At 40.0% G+C, this 16,883-nt stretch overlaps 3 protein-coding genes across 9 annotated transcripts in view; 2 read left to right on the top strand and 1 right to left on the bottom strand.

Moving 5' to 3' along the window:
• nav1a (neuron navigator 1a) overlaps window positions 1-12,163 on the bottom strand; it is a 96,651-nt gene extending 84,488 nt beyond the window's left edge. For 5 of the 7 annotated variants that reach the window (XM_025901480.1, XM_019349590.2, XM_019349595.2 and 2 more), the window contains exons 1-3: window positions 10,946-12,163; window positions 10,037-10,132; window positions 9,507-9,626 (exon numbers count right to left, since the gene is read on the bottom strand). The gene's annotated coding sequence lies outside the window, so the exon portion shown is untranslated. Of the gene's footprint in view, window positions 1-360; window positions 481-9,506; window positions 9,627-10,036; window positions 10,220-10,945 lie in introns of those variants that run through there. The other 2 variants (XM_025901475.1, XM_025901476.1) reach the window with 2 other exon arrangements.
• On the top strand, window positions 4,363-13,530 carry csrp1a (cysteine and glycine-rich protein 1a). The gene is made up of 6 exons (XM_005478020.3): window positions 4,363-4,708; window positions 7,110-7,219; window positions 8,857-9,025; window positions 9,107-9,236; window positions 9,317-9,413; window positions 12,517-13,530. The coding sequence occupies exons 2-6, from the start codon at window positions 7,111-7,113 to the stop codon at window positions 12,591-12,593; spliced, it is 582 nt and encodes a 193-aa protein (XP_005478077.1). The 5' UTR covers window positions 4,363-4,708; window position 7,110; the 3' UTR covers window positions 12,594-13,530.
• A 1,199-nt stretch (window positions 13,531-14,729) lies between these two features.
• On the top strand, window positions 14,730-16,883 carry phlda3 (pleckstrin homology-like domain, family A, member 3). The gene is made up of 2 exons (XM_005478017.4): window positions 14,730-15,566; window positions 16,670-16,883. Exon 1 carries the CDS (start codon window positions 15,135-15,137, stop codon window positions 15,555-15,557), a length of 423 nt encoding a protein of 140 aa, XP_005478074.1. The 5' UTR covers window positions 14,730-15,134; the 3' UTR covers window positions 15,558-15,566; window positions 16,670-16,883.

The following is a 16,883-nucleotide window of genomic DNA, read 5'->3' as shown; positions in this document are numbered from 1 at the left end:
AGATCAGCTTCAGCTGTTGGTTACTTTTTAAGAGTTTCTAACTATGGGTGAGACTTTAGGGTCTGTTAGGTGGTTTATAGTCTTGTTTTGGCAGGAAAATACAACCTGAGCCTTTTCTGGCTGATCACATATTGATCAAGAATTGGCTCTGTATGCTAGAGAGATGCATAAATAATGAAAACCAAGCACAATAACCGGATGTATGCTATTAGAACACAGCATGTTGCCAAGAACACATGTATACTGCACACATCCCCCCCTCCCTCTTTTCCCATACTACAGGCACATACTACAGCATTCCCTTCATGCTTTAGACCACAAACACCACAATCACTTTACTGCTCACCTCCAAATACTCACTTTAATGCCACAATTGCTCCTTTGCTTTCCAGCTACAGAGAGAAAAGATTAAAGCGTGCGAAAATTCTCCAACAAAGTCAGTCACAAGCAGAAAAAAACAAACACATGATCTGTTGCTTTGTCTCATCATGAAACGGGAAGTGACTTGTGACTGAGGATTATGGGTAGGAGTGTGCAGCCATCTGCATTGATGCATGTGTGCGTGCATATGTGTGTGTGTGTGATGGGTGTTTGGGTGGGGGTTAATGTCACGGCTAATCTTCTGACGTTCCCCAAGGCATGTATTCCCCCCCCTGAGAGACAGACCCTGACAGACGCTGTTATGACAATGGGACACTTGTGTCACTGTCACCCTGAGGGGCATATGGTGGGGTGGAAGGGGGGCCCCGCTCTAACATGTTGACCCCGTGCTGTCTGGAACACGGAGCCTCAGATGGGCAGCTTGACCGAGACAAATGAAATTAAGATAAACAAAAGAAGGAAGGAAGCGCAAACAGAAGCAAACAGAAAAACAGAGCTATTGCAGCTGAGGGGAAGTTCATAGTTCTCTGTGAAAGTGTACACAGCATCTAATTAGAACAGTGTTTCAGCATCTGTGCTTGTTCCTACTGTATTTATGACTCTGCTTTGTGTGAATGCATGTTTGCCACTAGATGGTGGCAGAGTATCATCTTCATATTACAGTATGCTAGTTTGAGACCAGCAAGTTCAAGCAAAGTCTAACCAGTGGGAAAGCTGTAAATCACAACGCCAGAAGGTTTAGTAAAGGTACTGAATCAAAGCAGACCTGCTAATATTATGTCCTGATATTTAAACTATGTGTACACACAGTATGTTTCATTGTTAAATATGGTAATAAATATGACATGCATGACCTATATTTTATTATTATTTATTTAATGTCTCAAGAAAAAATAAGAAGCTCTGAAATACTTAAATAAAAAAAGGGGTGCTGTAAAAACGAAAGCCAAATCATTACGTAAGCTTTGAGGATCACTGCAGTTACACAGTCTGCATATAAAAACTGGGCATTCCCTCTGGGTCTACAAAATGAAACCATGAATTAAGTGCCTAAAACTTTTATCCTACCACTTTTTTGGTTGTACAGAAAATCTGTACAAGAAAGTTTCTACTGATCACTTGATCTCTGATCTCACTAAACAAATTTGGTAAGTTATAGGTTTTGTCTCTATGTTATTGTAGTCTTCCCCTTACAATATAAGGAAACTTGAAGTGACTGCTGTTGTGATTTGTTGTTGTGACATAAACTGATCATGACTTTTCTCCAGATCTTGCATGTTCCTCACTGCTCGTTTAATGTGTCAGGTGAAATTTATAACAGGATGTTATGATCAGGTTGGTACATAGAAGAGGAATTAGAAGAAAGTAACACAGGTAGTGTGCATGGTACATGAAAATCTTTTCTCTATATTCTTTTTACAGTGTGTCAACAACGTGCTGTTGTATTCTTGGTGAAATTAAAACTTTTAAAATACTAGAAACGAGAAGTCAAAAAGTCTAAGAGTGGAGGCTGGACAAAACAAAAAACAAGAAGGCCGTTCTTTCACTACATGACAGACAACAATCAGTGGATGTTGCAACTTTACTGCAACCTTCAAAGTCTTAGGTTAGATACAACAACATCATGCGCACACTTATGATTGATTAAAGCCATTTCCAGAAGTCATAGCTCTGCAGATCACTGAATACTGTTGGGTCCATCTTGAGGGCATTAGCTGTTTATCAATTACTTGTGTCAGGGTAAACTTAGCATAAGGGAGAATACAGACAGCAGTTGTCATTATTTGTATTATATGTTAATGACCAAATGATGAAGCAAATAATAAATAACATATAGAAAACTGCCGAATGCTACTCATGTGGTGATGCGAGGCTGCCGTGAAGTCAGTGCCACTATGAAAACATGAGCACTGACTGAGGTCGGCACACAACAAGATAATAATGAATCTGTCACTTGATGTCCCGAACTGCAATCAGTCTAATTTATTCTATGCATGCTGCATGAGCTAATTCCATTTCACGTCAGCTTGATGGAAAAGGGGAACTGAAAGAATCTGACTCCATTCATTAACTCTGCCTGTCATGGAATCTGCCAGCGCCAAATGCCACCAACAGAAAATGGCTCATTAAAGGGCTCCTCTTACACGCTTTAATGTCAAGTGGCTTCCACTTGAGCTTTGCTTCTTTCTGCAAATTAGCACACTCTCGCTTTAGGCCATAATTTCAGCACATAATTAAGAGGGAATGCCCACATTATTATTATTATTATTATTAATCTGCTCAGGTGAAAGCTGAGGAAGAGGTAATGTGATTGGAGCAGTTTGTTTGTCTCTCTGTGAACAACGGGCAAAAAAGAAGCCATAAAATTTGCATGCAGGTCTAAATCAATTACTTCTAAATTTCAAGCTATGCTGTGACTGTTGAGTTTATATAAAATTACATAGTTATTAAAAAAGAAGGTCATTTAATTATTCAAATATTTTGGCTCAACTAAAAACTAATTTAAAATGTGTCATAAAGGCAACAAACAGCCAGTTCAAAAGCTAGTTTTACTTGTCAATACAGGCAAAATCTGAGAAAGTCTATCGTGTGTCAAGTTTAGTTTGTCCTGAAAAGGTCTTAAAGGGCAGCTTTTCACACCCACAGCCATCAGAAATCCCTCTACGCATATGAATAACAAAAAATAATATGATGTTTGTCAGCTGTGGTGCTCTAAAACACTTGGTTGTGCTACTTAACTTTCATTAAATTAACTCAAACACTTTATTGCAACAATGACAACATCACAGGCACCATGCCACCCTGGGCATTGAAGGGTATCATATAAACAAGTCAATTGTTTATATGATCTGATGAAGCCTTGAAAAGGCAAAACTTTCTTCTTTTCTTCTTATTCCCAGAAAATGACAGCACAAGTTACCCAGTAAATTTCCAAAAAGCATCCAACATTAAAATCAGGAACGCATCCTACTGATATTACCCATCTCAACCACATGGTGGCAGTAGCGTTAAGTCATGTTAAAGCTGGATGCATCATATACACATTTTCACAAGTTGCCCATCTGTTTCTGTTGTTTCTCATCCATTAAGCATATCAGGGTGACCTTTTGCTGCTCGTGCCTAAAGGTCATTAAATGCTTCGGTAATAAAACAGAATCACTGAAATTGCATCACGCTGAGAGCTGATTCAAAACTGATTAGCTATTAAAGGTTAACCTGTGAGTAGTTAGTAAAACAGAGTAAGAAATCTACTGATTGTTAAGATGAGATGTCATAAAAACAAGAAGACACAAATATTTTAGAAATCTGTCAAAAACGTGATCAAAGCTAAAACGTACATTGTTATTTATGAGGCAAATGACAAAACGAATTCATAATTTATGCCCAAATTTGAGCCAGCTCTCAGGATTTCTCTGAAATTTGTCAAGCATGACATTCAACCACTAAAACTAAACCTTTTCTGTTCAGAAATGCAAGTAAATAACTTTAACTTAACATCTTAATCCAAAAATAATATTGGTAATTTAGGGCAGCTGTGGCGTAAACCTTACATTGGGTGCTGGTCTAATAAAAATGCTAAGCACCGTATTAAAACATTAACAATAATCTGGCACAGTTGCTTAAGCGAATTCTCTGTGCATTTATTTCGAAGGTCACTTTTACACATTCTTATTACAACTTAAAGAAATCTAGTAAAAGAGCTGTGTTCTGTCTGCATTTCAAGAAAAAATATCACAGTTTGGAACACAGAATGCCACTAATGTTTATACATGATAAAAGTGTTTCAGCAATGTGAAGTTCACATAGTTTAGTATCACGGTTCAGTGTTTGTTGGCGGCTGTCTGACAAATTGAAGGTCAGCCCTTGTGCAAGAGAGTTGCAAAACACGGAGTGCAATCAACAAGAAAATCTCTCGGCTGTGCGAGCCAGTACACACTTTTTGAATCCCGGCTACTCCCCGTTCAACCCCACCTCTCGCTCTCACTGTGTCTGCCTCTCACTTGGAGAGTAAGCTCCCCTGATCCTCCACACGGTCTAAGTTTGCAGACTGGAGCAGCAACAACAGAAGCTCCTCCCTTTCAACACATCTGGAATAGTGTTACAGCGGATAGGAGCGTACCAACACTCTCCTTAAGGATAGCAACACAATAAAAGTTATTCAAATCAGGTTTTAAAGAGGAGTGACTTTTTATTTTTCTTGCTTACTTAAAGTTAACTGTGGACAGCTGGTTTCCTGAACATACCACACCGCTCCATTTACGCTACTCTGACCTGTGAAAGATCTTCCTCCCCATCATCCCTGACCGACAGCCCCTACTCGCTGCAAGTAAGTAATGATTTTTTATTTTGAATTCTTATGGATTCTGTTTGCTTCTGTCTAATTTCTTATTTAGCTGATGCATGATGGGAACACTTGCAACACTTGTGATACCACAATACCACAGGGTGCCTTTATGTTTCCGTTAGAGAAAAGTGTTAGAGAATAGGTTTCAGAGAGAGTGAGCAGCTAAACATTAACGCAAGAGAGGAATAGTAACGCATAATAAAGAAAATACAGCACAGCAACTTCCTACTAAACTTTCACCAACATTCAGCTCTGCCTGAATCACACAGATATCACATGCTGTCACATTAAATTTGTTAGTGGACTTCCTGATTTGTGTGAGTTTCCACTCCTTACTGCTCCTTCTCTAAAGCGCTCTCATACAGATCTACGTGTCCTTGCAGGTCTAAACATGCAAAGCCACCACAATTAGCATGAACTGGAATTCATCCTGATGGAAATAATTTAGCAGATACACAGAATATTTATGTAATATAAATGTAAGGAAAACTAATGTCTCCAGTAACCTTTTCATCCATCATGTGAGAATTCTCCCACTTCTCTATGAATTTCCCTCCTGTGGTCAAACTAACTGTCAAATCAGTCCTACCTATTCTATCAGTGAACAAGCACCAACAACAGCACCACACAAAGTTAAACAATTACTGATAGCCTTGATTACAGTATTCACAAGCATTTTCCTCACCTTCTCATCTACATGGTCCTGAAGCTGGGAGCCGGGATCATTTCTAACAACAAAAGCTTTTAACCACTGATGCTGCTGCTGCTTGTCACCCTTCCAAAATGACATGGAAGAGTTAGACATTTATTTGAGATTTCAAGTCACAGTTTCCAAAATCAACTGCTGGAAAACTCTAAAATGTTTCCATCACTGCTTGGTCCAAAACATTCCCTGCATTTCTACTTTAAGTGGAAATGAGGAATGTCCCAGGACTGTAAAACTACGCAAACTGCCGTCCTTTATGAGAGGATACTGAAAATGCCAGCTAGTCTCCATCTTCCTCATATAAACATTTATGATGTAGACCTTTCACTTTCTTCTGAGCTATGCATCCAATACTCTCATTCACCACTGCTTCCCTAAACTTTACACAGTTTAGACTTCCGTGGCTGTGCCAGTGGTCTCTTTGTGAGTTGTGGCTGTAACTGTTCCAATTTCAATACAAGACAATATGACTGACCTTCAACTTAAAGCTGCAAAGCCAAATATGTCCACGATATGTATAAATAACTCATATAATTTATAAACTGGAATAAGAGTCTTCTAAAGTCTCAGCTACATCCAAGAAAACTGCATTAGTTCTTCACACTCATTCAGTCCCTTAACTGAAACTGTGTTTACAATGACAAAAAAGGCACTGTGCACCAGCAGCCTGACACGCCTGTATGATTCTGTATCATAGTGAAATGAGCTCATATTCACAGTAAGTATAAGTACTAAGTTATTTTTAACTGGGGGTTTGAAAATGTTTAAATAGAGTCAGAGGCTTTGTGGTACCGCCTGTTATTTCTGAGTGAGTCATACTGTATATGGTGCCCAGAAGTCTTAGGTAATCTAAGTTAGAAAAAGCAAGCTAACCTTGATGTAGTTGTCGATTTTTTTGACATATTTTGTGCCGTATAAAACACAACTGCAGGTATGAGGTACTTTCTGGTGACGGGCTGAAGAGAAAGACAGGGAGGAGTAGATGATAAATGTGAGACATGACCATGAAGGAGGAGGGTTTACACGGTCAGGAATGTGGGAATGTGGAAGTAGATATGCAAGAATGGACAGGGAGGGTTGTGCTAGAAGCACATTGGATAGAAACGGACTGGATGCCAGGGTTTTTCACATGCCATCGACTTTAAGATTCCTCAGAAAGTCATGCTTACGCGTAACTTCCACACTCACTTCTATTTTTTTAAGAAAGAGACCTTTCGTTTTTTGGCCCTTTTACAGAAAAGAACTCTTCTAGAATTTTCCAGTGCAGTCCTGGCTTGATTGTCCATTACAGAAACCACAGAGAACTGGCAGGAATAAAATTACAGTCTTTGGGCCTAGCCTTACAAAGCCAGATTTACAGGCAACCAAATATGGCTGTTTAAATGGGTTTCCTAAAACAAAAGCTATTTGCGTTTCCATGATGGTTCTGTTAAGGAATTTAACAGTCCACTGATTCATCTGTTTTTCAATTTAGGGCCCTTTCCACTCATTAATTAAAGGCCTTTAAAGCAGTTCAGTAAAATATCATTTGAATTTTATCTCTATGTATGAACACCTTTAAGGTCCTTCTAGTGTCTTTCCAGCTGTTTCTACAGTCTGTTTTACCAAAGCTTCATTTCATATCAAAATAACCAGTGTGTGTGTTTTTTTTTCTCTGTGTAACATGGATTACTAAAGGATGCCTTTGGGAGGAGGAAACAAGTGTGGCCGCTGTTCAAAGACTGTTTACTTTGCAGAAGAGGTTCTCTGTGATGGGCGGAGCTTTCATAGATCCTGCTTCCTGTGCAGTGAGTTAACCGATTACTGTTTCCTGTGATTGTGGAGCCCAGTCAACTTTTGACACGTATTACAGGCACATGTAATATTAACCTAATGTCGACTATGTGTCGTCTGTATGTGCAGACAAAGAGAAAATGCTGTATAAGGGTGGCTAAGCTATATTTGAACTACATCTTGGTATAATAATTTTTTTTTTTTTTGTCTCCTAGAAACTGAGCCTTAAACTGATCAGTTCCCCTTTCGCTCTAACTTCCTGTCAGAGTCTATTCAGATGAGCTGCAGAGAGAAAATAGATCAACACATTTCAGGATTAGCCAGTTTAATATAAAAGTCTTCTATATTAATAAAATCCAGTTATTTACATTGATGACTAAGTGTTAGCACTACAAAAACTTTTCAACTTCCAAGGAGTCGCACTAGCAAAAAGTCTACTAACCTAGAAGAGTCGTGTGTCTTTATAACATGTGATTAAAACAGTCTGCAACTAGGCCGATGAAAAAAAACAAAAGGACACCGGTGTATTTTTGGCCTCTATCGACTTCTAGATTAGTTTCCTGCTTTTTGTAAACCTCTGGGACCATTCCTGTTATCGCTGCGTCACTCCCTGGAAGTCCACTGCAAAAACTAGGAAGAAATAGCAGCACATTCCAGGTTGTTTATGCTGAATGTTCTCCTTAATATGCAGGATGGTAGAACTACCAGCGATGAATTTAAGGTGGAGAACCCAGTAAACCTCGGGCGCCATCTTGGTTACATTTCAGGTTGCGCTCCTAGTGGTGCTCCTGTTTTTGGCTTTTTCTGGCTTGGACACTGATGGCTCTCACACTGAAGACCACTGTTTTGTCTTTATTTGAGCTTTCTTTGTTAGTTGTTCTTCTTCTTTTGGCTTTTCCCTTTAGGTGTTGCCATACCCAATCATCTGCCTCCACCCCTTGCTAACCCTATCCTAGCCAAAAGTACTATAGTTACTGACCCTGCTAGTCAACAGCACCGATAGCGGTTCTTAACCCAGAAAATGTCATTCTTGATGATCTGCATATTTCATCTGCCAACGATTTTATACCAAATACCCGTCCTGACGCAAGCCTCCCCATCCGTCCGGGCTTGGGACCAGAACTAAGAGTACACTGACGTGTGGTCCCTTTCGGCTGGGTTTTTCTTCACCAGTTATGATCCCCAACATGTAGTTTAGGTCAGCTTGGGTCAGCAAGTTGATGTTTGTTGAGCTGTATGGTGAAACTGCAAATATGCATGTGTGAGTAATGGAAACAGGATTTCCTGGAAGTGATATAATCTAGCAGGATTGCTAAAATGCTCACAGCAATTCAAAAAGGAGACATCAGACAAAACATTTTGACCACTCCACATACAAGTATTCATCTCTTGTGAACTGTAAATCCTTCATAATGATAAATTAGATATCTTGAAGTTTGAAAGAAATGTGGGTTCATGGGGTTTGGAGGAGTTATTTGTGTTCTTGCATCGTAATCAAACATTCCTGTGATGGAATTTAGATGAGAACATGGTCCTTCAAACAAAATGTTCCTTATAAGGCAAACAGTTGGGAGCCTATATAAACACATGAACATACTCAACGAAAAGTACAAAGATATGCAAAACAATAATAATGTGTCTCTTTGTACAGTGGTGTGTGGGAAGAATTTGGACAGCACAACGGTTGCTGTGCATATGGATGAAGTCTACTGCAAGGCATGCTATGGTAAGAAATATGGGCCAAAAGGCTATGGTTACGGCCAAGGAGCAGGAACCCTCAGCATGGACAAAGGAGAGTCCCTGGGAATTAAACCTGAAGAGTGAGTAACACACAGGCAAGCATACTTTTTGATGCTTTTTAAGGCTCCTTATCCACATTTTTTGCCTTCTTTACCCATCAGACCCGCTCCCCATCGTCCTACCACCAACCCAAACCCCTCCAAGCTAGCTCAGAAGTTTGGAGGTTCAGACAAATGCCCTCGCTGTGGCAAGTCCGTCTACGCTGCTGAGAAAGTGATGGGAGCTGGGAGTGTAAGCAAAACACAAGCATATATGAGTGCATGCAAGAAAAAACACAACTACTTTAAAATGAGGCTTGCATATATTTACAGGCATGGCATAAGACTGGATGTTTTACATGCGCCACTTGTGGGAAGAGCCTTGAATCAACCACACTAGCTGATAAGGATGGGGAAATCTACTGCAAAGGTAAAACGCTCTCTTTCAAAGACTTCTATAGAACCAGACCACAGCACTTACTGCCCCCTGCTGGCCTTTAAAAAGAATGCAGGTATAACATACCTCCACAATGGCTCCAAACTTCAAACATTTCCCATGGGTCAGTGACTTACAGTCACAATTAAGATATGTTTCCATGGGCGCAAAGCTAGGAAAGCTAACCCATTCAGGCCCAGGAAGGATCTGAAAGAGATATAATATAGGTGATAGGAACACTAAATATATATAACTTGGGTTGAAAGAAAAAAAAAAGTCTTTATAAATGAGGCTTGTGGTTAAAAATGAACTCATTTTTTTTTGTAAGAATGGCCAAATGAGTTGTAATAAACCCTAGAATACAACAGAGGGGGCAGTTACCCAGAAAAATGGAAGTTTTACGATTTCAGCTGAACTCTAAACCTGGGAGTCAAAGTTCATGCCTGCAACAAGTTAAACAATGACTCAGAAAGGCTCTCTTGATCAAAATCTGTACTCCTATTATAAATTAAATACACAAACTATGCACTGTATATCTATCGAGTTATGTGCTAAATGAAAAAAAAAAAAAACTATTACTCTTGGAGTCATTTCAATAAATACTAGCAAACACTTACCAGCCACTTTATTGGGTACACGTTGCTAGTAATGGCTTAAACCGATTATGCCTTGAAAACTGCCTGAATTCTTCACATCACAGATTAGACGAGGTGCTGGAAAGAGATTTTGGTCCACGATGACATGACAGCATCAAGCAGTCGCTGCAGATTTGTCCACTGCGCATCCATGACACAGATCTCCTGTTTTACCACATCCCAAAAGTGCTCTATTTTTGTAGGGTCTTTAACTTACAGTAAGAATGGCCTTGAGGTAACTATTTTTGTGATAAAGTGCTACATAAACAAAACTGAAAAGAACTTAATTATTAGATTGGGATGTGGTGAATGTAAAGACCATTTGAGTACAGTGAATTCACTGTCATGTCCAGGAAACCACTTTGAGATGATCTGGTGCATTACTCTGCTGAAAGAAGCCATCTGAAGACAGGTAAACTAAAGGGATGAACTGGACTGGCTGTTTGTGTTTAAACAGTGCTCAAGCTGTACTAATGGGCCCAAAGTGTTTCAAGAAACTACCTCTTACACCATTACACCATCAGCGGTCTAAACTGTTGATAAAAGGCAGGATGTACACCAAATTCTGACCCTGCCATCCAAACGTTTTAGCAGAAATTGAGAGCAGACAAAATTTTTTCAATTTTCTATCATCCAATTTTGAACGTTTGCACATAGTAGCTTCAGTGTCACATTCTGGCTGAGGCAGACTGTATGTGTTGTGAAGAGTGGACCCAAAATGCAGACACGAACGAACTTGGAACAAAACTTGAATATTAACAAAAGGCGAGCCGTTTAATAAGGCTGATAAAAAGACACAACAATGGGCAAAGGCAAACTAATGCAAAACTAAACATTAACCCAAACTGGGTGAACTAAAATACAACATAAAGAACCCTGATATTAACAGACCTGGACATGACTACAAGAGACCTGGAAACATGGTGAAACAACAGACGACCTGATAAAGAGTGAGTGAGAAAACACAGACTAAATAAACACAGGAGGCTAATGAGGGAAGTGGAAACACATGGGGAAACAGCTGACACACATGAACATAACGACATCACAGGGAAAACGTAAAGTTAAATACACTGAACACGGGAACACGGGACCTCTTCAAAATAAAACAGGAAACATAATGAAACGCAGACATGACAATATGAACTTGACAACAAAAGACATGCAGACATGAAACACATAAAGGACAAGGGAGACTTAACACAGGGTTTGAAAACACAAGGGGAAACTAATAAACAAATGAACTTAGAAAACCCAATGAACTTAAACATAAACCATAAACATCAAAATAAACTAAATCTCAAAACGCTGGGTCAAAAGACCCAGGATCGTGACACTCAGTGTCCTGTTATTAGCTGACAGGAATGAGACAGAGGTCAGTCAGAGATAGATGTCCTTGGTTGTAACGAGTAATTATTTGAGTTATTATTGCCTTCCTATCCACTTGAAACAGTCTGCCCATTCTCCTCTGACGTCTGGCATCAAGAAGGCAATTTCTTCCAGATAAATGCCACTCACTAGATATGTTCTCTTTTTCAGAGCATACTCTGTAAATGACCAGTTAAGCAAGTGTACCTAATAAAGTGGCCGGCAAGTGTATAATTCAATAAAAGGCAGCAAACTAGTTAACACAACATCACAGGCTCATATTCATTTGTATTATTTTGTCATAATACCTTGTAGGTGTGTACTGTAAATTCAACCCACTGGTAACTAATACTGGAGCTTATCTATGCTCCCAGGGTCCAACACCGTTCAGTTCAATATTCTATTTTATGGGCACATTAACCCTTCTATTTTGTCTGGGTCAACCCAACCCCATGTACAGAGCAGAAAAACACGTTTTTCAGGTACTCAATATGTGCTATGTAGCTGAGGAATATGAGACCCAGCAAACAAAGTTCAGAATTAAACTGCTGAATTAAAGTGTTTACTCCTTCCTGCCATCTAACAACCGCAAAGGTGTAAATCTAACACTGATATCATGTTTCAGAGCCGAAACATGCCACAGAATCTGCACTTGAGCAGTACACAAGTGTAACACTCATTTAGAGGGTGCAAAAATGAAATAGTCTGTATATGGAAGAACCAGCATGGGAGCTGTGGTGCAATATATTTTTCAGTTCGCTCATATGTAAAATTAATTTGTTAAGACCATTGCTAAGTAGTGCACACCAACTTAGGCTGATGCTAACTCAATCTGTGATTGAGTCTGTAAATCCAGAAGTCAGCATGGCCTAAAAAACACATTTGAGGGGGAAGTCAAAAACCCTTCTACCAACAATCCTGAAGAAACTGTGGTCACTGTGAGACATTCAGTCGAGGAATATCATGTTTGCCAGATGGAAATCAAACACTCAAATCAAAGCTGATAGCCAAGCAGGCCACAGTGAGCTTTGTCTAATATATATGGGAGGATGGCAAAGCGTGGAGTCTTATGGCATTACCTTTGTTCTCAACAGCTTGTTACGGCAAAAACTTCGGACCCAAAGGATTTGGCTATGGACTGGGAGCCGGGGCGCTGGCGCACACTCAGTAGGAACCACGTATCTTCAGCAGCAGAGCTCCAGATTACTGCACTGCCTGGCTCTTCCTGCAGGGGGCAGACGACCTATATCCACAGACGCGCTTGATAGAAAGCTGCTTTTATAAACTGTACAGTCGAAAAGATGACACCTTCATAATCTCATAGACACAGGTGAATATTATTGCTCTTACAGTCAGTGTTGCCACATATGCACATTTAATGCACATGAATATCTATGTAAAACTGCATGGGTGATTTGCACTCAAAATAACCTCTCATTAAGAATTAATTTTTCTCTCAACACTTGCAACCCCGGGTGTTGTGATAAAAAAATGATCGCCTGCCAAAAACGATTTCCGGTATTTGCCCCAAAATTATTGTTCGTACTTAAATGACAGTAAATGACTTGTTGGTCTGTGAAACATGTGTCAAACATATCTCTCTTGATTGATATCGAGCCACTTGAAGTCAGAAAATATATTTATGTCATGAGGTAGAAGCTGCAATCAGTTTTTGTCAAAGAGACTTTTATACATCCTTTAATTACGAATGTAAAACTCTCACTGCACCAGAGATTGCACCAAATACACAACAGTTATACAAAGATGCTTTGGATTGATTATATTGTAGAATATAGAGTGTGTACAATAATGTCAAAAAGATACCTGCTAAACAGATGACCTTTTTATTTTATATATAACAACTTCGTAAATGGTGTTGACTGCAGACTATTTTTCAATATAAACAGAGATACTACCAAAAAAACAACACACACACATACATAAAAAACACATACAATCAACGGAAATCACTTTTTGTCAGACGATCACCTTTTAACACGACACGTGTGCATCACAAGATAACCTATACAACCATCTATGTAAAGTTTCGACAATTACGGTATGCTTTCTGAATAGCATGATGATAAATAAACTACAGAGAGAATGTATTTGATGTCATTGTTTTTATTGGCACAAAGTGAAGTGAAACTGCCTCCTCGGCCTCCGTGTCTCGGTTTGCGTCTAAGGCGAGTATCATAGGTGGTGGTTTCTGTTTTGGTTTTAAGAAATGACACGTGCAGGTTACATTTCTCTCACAACACGCGACACACTGGGACCAGGTAAGTCCAGTATCTTGTAAAATTGGGGGAATCACAGATACACTCCACCCACAAAGCTTATCTATCACGTAAGAATGTCAGAAAGAATTTACCAACAAATTCCATCACTGATGTTTCCCACAGAAGTTTGACAGAGAAGTGAAAGCTCGGAGGAATAAGCGGAGCTCTAAAGTTATGAAAACATAATCTGTTAATCAAATGAAATATACTTGTCATTTTTATTTCACTACTTGTAAATACTTTATTTTTAATGTGAAATCTGTAGATGAGGCAAATTGGACATCTTTGCGTGTAGCCCTACCTTCTAACGACATTGTTTCCAGAAAGTGATGATCACTAACTGACTGATTAGTCATACAACAGTTTGAACTCTTTATCCAACTTTATCCGCCATGCCACCCACTCACATTCCAGCTCTCAGAGAGGCGAGATTACATCGTTTCTAATAAGGAGTTTAAAGGCTTATAAATGGGAGCTTATTGCACTTTAAGCGTATTAGAATTTTAGTTTACTCATTTATACAGAAAGGTGTGTTAGCAGGTTTTTCTACAGGTGCACTGCGACCTCAAAGGGAGATAGTAAGGCCTGCACCCATCTACTCTGTATTTTTGTTTACCCTTGTTGTGGAAATCAGTTTTTAAAAAATGTTTCACGTTCAGCTTTCACGTTGATAATTACGTGACGAGTTACTTTGAAGATGAATCGAATTAACAGAGGAAAAAAAAATGGTAACCAATGATCAAGTTAGGCCCATAATTACCACTGGCAGCATTAAACATGAACATGAACACACTGGTGGACTCGTAATTATAATCCTTTATTCTGATATTGGCCATTCTGCACTACTTTTGTTTCTTTAATACTTCTGTCTTTTTACTTGAGTGAGCTAAGTCGTAAAGATTAAGTATATTTACCCTGGTGTTGCTATGTTAAAGATCTGAGCACTCTCTCCGCCATCACATAAAAAGGCTGCTATGCAGAGTGCTGTAAAACACAACTGTCAGCGTGCACTAACTGACTCTCTGTGCCTGTCTTTCTTTCGCGCGCACTGTACGCTGACGCACACACTCAAGCTGGGAATTTCATAAACAGCCCGGATCTTCTCCTGCCGTCACTGAGAAGGAGGCGGGGTGCTAGTTGAAAGGGGGAGAAGGTCCAGACAGGAGCCGGGCATGTTCAAACATATCCAAGCAGAGCAGCCTACCAACCCGCACGGTGTCCTGTCATTGCGCACAGACTGAACTTATTCCCAAACTGTGTGGCATAGACAAATGTGTTTAACATCATCTTTACTGTAGCTGATCTGTTTCCCCGAGGGACGTTGATACGGCAAGACACGGGATGCGTATTTATTAAATTCATCTTGAAACACGTCGCTGCTGAGGATTAAGTTGCCTAGAGTCTCGTACTGAAGACGTTCCTTCAGCGTGGAAATGTCGTTCGCGGCCAAGGCGATGAGAGACGGACTGCTGGAGAAGCGCAGCAGTGGGCTTCTCCAGCTGTGGAAGAAGAAGCGCTGCGTCCTCACTGAGGACGGGCTGCGCTTGCACAACTGCAAAGGAGGCGGCGGTGATGCTCCGGGTTTGGCGTCGAGCTCCAAAGTCAAGGAGCTTCGCTTTGAGCGCATGGTCACGGTGGACTGCGTGGAGTATAAGCGTGGGCTGGTGTACTTCACTGTGGTCATGGTTACGGGCAAGGAAATTGACTTTCGGTGTCCGCAGGACGGCACAGCGTGGAACGCAGAGATTGCTCTGGCTTTGGTGCACTATAAGAACCTACAGGCCGTGCAGACCGGGAGGAACCGGCACCTGTCTACGGGACACCTGGGCAGCACTGGGGAGGACGAGGAGCTCTGATTTTCGAAGGTATCCTAAGTTGTCGTCTGGTTGGACTGAAATAGCTGGAAGTCAAATTGTGACTTATTGGCGTGGGAAAGCTTTTATTTAATTTATGTATAAATCATTTTATCTGGGTTTTGGAGAGAGTGGCACCACACCCTCTCATTGCTCAAATATCCTCAAGTTCACTCCCAGTAGCTGAGACTGGCAGTGAATCCCAAACAAATGCCTCAGCTAAACAAACATAATTTTTATTATTATTATTATTGTTGGTTTTTCAAGCATTTGGCAATTTAAGGCACAGATGTGTGCCAGTAGTAACACACCTGACTTAACATGTCATTTCCTTTCTGTGCTAATCACCAAACGAGTTGTTGCAATAGTTGGATGAAAAGGAATGAAAACATCCAGACTCTTGGGAATGAGGTGACACAGAGCTGAGAAGCACTCACGTTAAGCTCGTGCTGAAGGTTATTTACAAGTACCACTTCAGTGTTTAGATGTTCCACCGAGTTAGAGTCCTCTCCGAGTTTTTCCTTACTATGGTCATCTGCCTGTACTACACCTCAGTAGACACAAACCAGCTTCACTTGAGGACATAATTAAGATGCAACGTGAGCCTTCAAAATAACATCTGCCTGCCCCTCCCTCACCAAGCAGTCGAGTATTTTTAAACACATGCACAAACACACACACACTGACTTTCCTTATGAGTTTAGTTGACATGAAGCAGTGGGACATTAAGGGTGTTAAGAGCTATCTGTCGTTGTGACTTTTGAGATCAAGGGTACAGTCATCACCCTGTAATGGAAACAGAGTTATTTAATGAAACCGGTCATCTCAAATGAACTCGTGACCCAAATGTGTGAGTCTGAACTATGAGCTCACAGTTTAGGAATCTGCAGCGATGGTTCTTTAAGAGAGCTCCTCTAGTCAAGTGCCTAAATTAACTTAGGAGCCGTGGTAACAGTGCAATTTAACTCATTACAAATGCACTTTTCAGCGACCCTGCTGCTGAACATAGACATTAACAACCATGTGTGTGTGTGTATTTTTTTTAAAATCTTTTTTTTATTTTATGTTTTTTATCATAAAAAAACATAAAATAAATCTTTTTTTTCTTTCTTCAGCCTTCCTGCTTCCTTGGAGGGAACCAATAAGAAGGGGAAAAGGGGTACAACTAACCAGATCCAGAGGATGCACAGAAAGGTCATCAGTGAATATGGAACAAACGACTGAGAACAAGTGTCACAGAAACTCAACTTGTCTTCCCTCATTCACTTGCAGTCATTCAAAGTATAGGAATCTGATAAACTGTGGATAAAGACTTTGTTTCTGTCCTGA

Source organism: Oreochromis niloticus, linkage group LG20 (genome assembly GCF_001858045.2).
Source record: "Oreochromis niloticus isolate F11D_XX linkage group LG20, O_niloticus_UMD_NMBU, whole genome shotgun sequence".
In the NCBI taxonomy this organism is placed as follows: domain Eukaryota; kingdom Metazoa; phylum Chordata; class Actinopteri; order Cichliformes; family Cichlidae; genus Oreochromis; species Oreochromis niloticus.
This window is presented reverse-complemented; position numbering and strand designations above follow the sequence as displayed.

What these genes read in the sequence shown, in the direction of transcription:
- phlda3 (XM_005478017.4), top strand. Translation starts at nt 15,135, where the DNA reads ATGTCGTTCGCGGCCAAGGCGATGAGAGACGGACTGCTGGAGAAGCGC.
- csrp1a (XM_005478020.3), top strand. Translation starts at nt 7,111, where the DNA reads ATGCCTTTGGGAGGAGGAAACAAGTGTGGCCGCTGTTCAAAGACTGTT. An exon ending in CTGGGAATTAAACCTGAAGA is followed by an intron (nt 9,026 to 9,106) that starts GTGAGTAACACA and finishes TTTACCCATCAG; the next exon opens with ACCCGCTCCCCATCGTCCTA. An exon ending in AAGTGATGGGAGCTGGGAGT is followed by an intron (nt 9,237 to 9,316) that starts GTAAGCAAAACA and finishes ATATATTTACAG; the next exon opens with GCATGGCATAAGACTGGATG.